The 4,869-nt window shown below is 57.7% G+C and overlaps 2 protein-coding genes across 2 annotated transcripts in view; one reads left to right on the top strand and one right to left on the bottom strand.

Annotated features, from left to right (window-relative positions):
- The window catches only part of Bak1 (BCL2 antagonist/killer 1), an 8,908-nt gene extending 7,573 nt beyond the window's left edge, over nt 1-1,335 (bottom strand). Inside the window, exon 1 of the mRNA XM_005360391.2 lies at nt 1,158-1,335. The gene's annotated coding sequence lies outside the window, so the exon portion shown is untranslated. The remainder of the gene's footprint in view (nt 1-1,157) is intronic.
- Nucleotides 1,336-2,124: 789 nt separating this feature from the next.
- LOC101985831 (gametogenetin-binding protein 1-like) overlaps nt 2,125-4,869 on the top strand; it is a 5,879-nt gene continuing 3,134 nt past the window's right edge. Inside the window, exons 1-4 of the mRNA XM_005360392.1 lie at nt 2,125-2,579; nt 2,897-3,021; nt 4,069-4,163; nt 4,283-4,454. Coding sequence (XP_005360449.1) covers nt 2,125-2,579; nt 2,897-3,021; nt 4,069-4,163; nt 4,283-4,454 — 847 coding nt within the window. The remainder of the gene's footprint in view (nt 2,580-2,896; nt 3,022-4,068; nt 4,164-4,282; nt 4,455-4,869) is intronic.

Genomic DNA, 4,869 nt, shown 5'->3' with positions numbered 1-4,869 from the left:
AGCCTCCCTCACACCTCACCCCTACACGTTGGTGCTAACTGTGTTTTCTTTTGGTTATTGGTTTATTTATCTATGTTAGGCAGGTTCTCACTAGGCAGGATATCCTCCTGCTTCAGACGCTGGTGTGCTAGTATTATAGGTGTCCTTTACCACGCCACACCCAAGCCCGTTTTCCTCTTTGACCGGTCTTGGCCGTGCGCTGCTGTTGTCGACAGTTATTTCCTGAGCAAGCGACCTTTCACTTTCAGTTTGCACCCCCTTTCAAGAGTCCCCCTCCTTCCCAAGCTGCCTCCATCACTTCAGGAAGTGACCTTCCTATCAGTGAAAAGGGTGCAGACTCGCCTCGGACCAAGCCCCCTAGCTGCCTGGGACTGGGCGCCCACCTCACCTTTGTCCAGCTCAGGCTGGATGAGACTAGTTTAGAAAGTTACTCTCTGAAAAGGGGTTGCAGGGCTTCCTCATCAGTGCTGGAGTCGGTGAGCAGGCCCTCTCCTCGTCCCTGCGATCTAGGCCCCATTAAGACAGGCCTCTGCTTGGCATGGTCCACCCAGCCGCTCTTTCGGGAATAGGGGGCTCTTCCTGCAGCCCTTGTTCTTCAGCCTGGTAATCTCAGGCCGCCAGGGCCAGGGGATGCTGACTGCATCCTCAGAAAGCCACCCTGGAGGCTTGCTGTTGGGGAGCAGGTGGGCTCTCAAGAGCCCCCCCAGTCCGTGCTGGCCTGAGCCACCTGGCCCCCGTCCAAGTGACCTGACTTCCCATTCCATCTTCTTGCTGGACCATGATGCGTGCTCCCCACAGCCAGCCACTAGGCTGTACCTAGAATCGGTCTAGGGGTCCTGCGACAGCACGGGGGGGAGCAACTGTGACATTTCTGTCTCTGTCGTTGACCTTCACCCTCCCCTCCTTCCAGATAACAAAAGTCCCAGTTGCCTGGCATCCAGGGCCACGAGAGCCTGGCCAAGAAGGGAAGCTTTCTAGTGTTCAGCTGGAGGTGGCCCTGTTTGGAGCAGACCACCAGCATGGCTTTGAGGACCACCCAGGGAAACTTGAAGGCTTCCCTCCTCAGCTCGTTCGCACCCGACGGGGCTTTCTGCCCCGCCCTGGGCCGGAGGTGCCAGGATTAGGAAGATGGGGTTTGGCACTGGCTGCCAGCGTACCTGCGCGGTTCTGGTCCAGATGTGGATGGCTCAGCAGTCTGAGGAACAAAGATCCCGAGAGTCTGGCGGCTGATCCCAGGGGCAAGGTTTCAGGCCTGACTCGTAGGAACCCGCGTCAGTGAATTCACGGTGTCTGGAAGCCGCCTCGGGCTGTCTCTTCTTGGCCCAGGAAGCCTCGCGACTTTGTGACCATAGAGGAGCCGGCTGCTCTCGGCAGTGATCAGCTCCCTCTAGAGGAAGTTGCTCGATGGCCGCCGGATGCAGATGCACAGGGACTTGGCTGCCAGGACCTGCAGCCTCCCGCGCCTGCCTGGTCCCAGCCAAGGGGGAAGCCGACTCTTCGCTGCATTTCCTGGCTCTGATTCCAGGCCCTCACCCTCCACCTTCTCCCTCCAGTGGCAAACAAACACAAACAACAACAAAAACCAACATGGTGCTGGGGGGTGCTGATGCAGGCCCACCATCGCAGCACTCGGGAGGCTGAGGCAGGAGGATCAGGAAATGGAGACGAGCCTGTGCTACCTGACACCCTGAATGAAAGGAGGAGGGGGAAGAAACAGACTCAGTAGAATCTGTGCTGTCACCTAGACCCTGCCAGACCTCAGGGACTGACCTCAAGCACAGAATAAACTCTAAAGAGACAGACGTGTGTGGAGTGCTGTTCGCAGGCCCTGTGCCCTCCCAGCACAGAGGGAGAGGCTCCTGTCCTCCCCAGCAAGGCCTACACAGCCTATGGGTGCAGTTTTCCTGGGTCTCCCCTCCCCTCAGTCTCCAGACCCTGGCTGGCTCCCTGTACCCCTCTCCTCCCAGCAGCACCCCGCCCCCACTGCTTCAAGTCATTCTTCCCCCACCCCCACCTCTCCTTTGCCTTCTAGAATTCCTGGAGCTTTCCAACTGGAGGTTTCTATTAGCAGTTGGTCCTGGGCTGGCTGCCTACCATGGCTTCTTGAGTCAAAGTCCCCTCAGGATGGCAGCCCAGGCTCGGACCCCTCGGTCACGGTCACGAATCTTGGGCTGCTCTTCCGTGCTGCGCTTTCTACGAAGCCTGGTCGGGAGCAAAGGGAGTTCTAACAAGTCCCTGGCCAGGAGCGGGCCCAGCCCCTCACAAGAACAGAAGGTTGTCTCCCCAAGGATTGGTCCCCGGGGAGGTCGTTGGAGGAGGGCGCCACGGCTACACGCAGTGGTACCCAGGGTCCTCTCTGGAGCCCCCTCAAACGTGCCGCTTCATGATGCCTTTGGGCTGGGCACTGGGGATATGGGGTCCCAGACCCTCACCTCCAAGGATACCCTGAAGCTCCGGGCCCAGGGTGTACAGGTGACATCAGTCCCCACCAGAGAAATCACGGAGGTTCTGGGGCACCTGTCTGAGAAGAAAGGAGAGGAGAAAGAGACAGCAGGGGAGACCTCTGGGGCCTCAGACAGGTGAGGGGCTGCGCTGTGGTGGGGGGGAAGGTATTGTCCAGAGAGAGCAGGGTACAGGCTGGAGGCCCATGGCTGGTGAAGGGTTGGGGCAAAGGGTCCTGAAGAGTGAAGCCGTGCTGGCTGGCGCCTCTGCTCTCAGCCCCTTCTATAGCCCAGTGCTCCCAGCCTGCCGGCTCACCCTCCCTTCCTGGTCTTAGCAGCTACTCCCTGTGTGAAAGGTACCCAACAGATGAGTGAAGAGACCCCAGGCGGATCAGGCCATGGCCACACCTCTGGGTGTCCCCTGACTCCTTCACCTGATTGTGCTTTGGGATTAGGGAGCACTTTGCTCAGGCCCTGGAGGAAGAACAAGGATGCCAGCAATGGGTTCCGGGACCACCGGCACTCGCCCCTGGGGCATTGGTCAAAGAGGAAGAGGAGGGGCCCTGCCTAATTGAGATAGGTAAGTATGATAGCTGGAGGGGGGCAGAAATGGACACCTGTCCTCTAGGCCCTCTTGGGGTGGGGAGCCCTGCAGGACATGAGCCATAACTTGAGATGTCAGTGGAGCATTGCTGAACCTCTCTGCCCCACGCGCCTTGTCTGTAAGGTGGAAACCAGATAGCTCGTGTCTCGGAGGCACACTCAAGTGTCAGCGAGATGCTGTTTGTCACAGACCAGAGCCGGACCCAGCACAGAGCCGGGTGCAGTGACTGGGCCTGGCACTCAGTGGGCATTCTGTTAACACAGGACACAATCGGGTGCAGTGATGACATGGCCTGGCACACAGTAGGCACTGTCCAGCACTTAGACGGAGGAAAGAGCTGTCCCAAGTCCAAGGTCCGCCCAGCTTCATAGGGACATACTTCTCTCAACAAGAAAAGTCATAGCAACAGCACAGCTAAGCATAGTGGCCCACACTTGGAACCCCCAGGAGGCAGAAGTCAGGAGTTCGGGGCCAGCCTTGGCTACATAGCAGAGCTGGAGGTTGGGCTTCATGAGCTGCTGTCTCCAAAACAGAAAGCAAAACAAATCCACACAAAGCAATAAGACCGTGGGGCAGCGAGGTGGGTCTTTAGGTAAAGAGGGCCACTGCCAAGCTCGAGGACCCGTGTTCCTGGGACTCACAGGCTAGAAGCTGAGAACAGATTCATACAAGCTGTCCTGTGACCCCTTGTACACACGCCACGGTATGTACCCAAGATAAAGATACAAGCTGTCCTGTGACCCCTTGTACACACGCCACGGTATGTACCCAAGATAAAGAAAGAAAAGTGTACTCTGTGAGTTCAAGGCCAGCCTGGTCTAGAAGAGCTAGTTCCAGGACAGGAACCAAAAAGCTACGGAGAAACCCTGTCTCAAAAATAAAAAAAGAAATAAAAGTGTAATGAACAAAATTAACAAAAGGAAAAAACCATCAGAAGAGGGTAGGCCCACCCTCAGGGCCTTCCCTCTCCCTCTGAGAAGGCTCTCATCAACCTGCCCGGCCTCACTGACCAATTCTCCACAGGAGACCTCAGGATGACCTCCTGCAAGGTGGGGTCCACCCCATGGAATTATCTCCTTGGCTTATACAAACAACTGCAGAAATCAGCCATGGCCAAGGTCAGCGGGGCTGGGTCCCAGGGTCTCTCTCCCTTTTGAGCTGGGAACTGCCCCCTCTTGTTTCCTGGTTTAGAGAGGAAGAGACACAGGCCTGGAGTCCTGACCCTCTCTTTCCACAGGCTCAGAGACCAGGGGTGCCTCAGTTTCCTCCCAAGGACGGCTTGTCCCATGAGGAGAAAGGGGAGCGAGAGGAAGCGGAAGAGGACAGCTACCTCAAGCTGTGTGCCCCGTGCGTTACTGCCACCTCCCAGTCTCAGCTGCAGATGATGTTTAGGGCCACGGATACAGTGGGTAAGAGTCCGGCTTTGGCCGGCGGCTGAGGGAAGAAACGCGAGCACTGACCACGAGGTGGCAGCAGAGACCTACGGTGACTGACTTGCGCGGGTGCGCTGTTGGTTGACCTCCAGGCTTAGCTAGGGTCCAGTCGGACCACACAAGCACACCCCCAACTCGCCCCACCCAGCTCCTGCCCGAGGGAGAACACCTCCAAGCCTGGTTCCGGCTCAGCAACCCTATAGCCGTCTCAGGGTAGGATCGGACAACAGCGGTTGGTTCATTCGGCCTGGCGAGGTGGCTCACGGTTAAAAGCGCTTGTTGGTGGCGCACGCCTTTAATCCCGGGAGTCGGGAGGCAGAGGCAGGCGGATCTCTGTGAGTTCGAGACCAGCCTGGTCTACAAGAGCTAGTTCCAGGACAGGCTCCAAAAC

The sequence above is a fragment of the Microtus ochrogaster genome, linkage group LG2 (assembly GCF_000317375.1).
Source record: "Microtus ochrogaster isolate Prairie Vole_2 linkage group LG2, MicOch1.0, whole genome shotgun sequence".
In the NCBI taxonomy this organism is placed as follows: domain Eukaryota; kingdom Metazoa; phylum Chordata; class Mammalia; order Rodentia; family Cricetidae; genus Microtus; species Microtus ochrogaster.
This window is presented reverse-complemented; position numbering and strand designations above follow the sequence as displayed.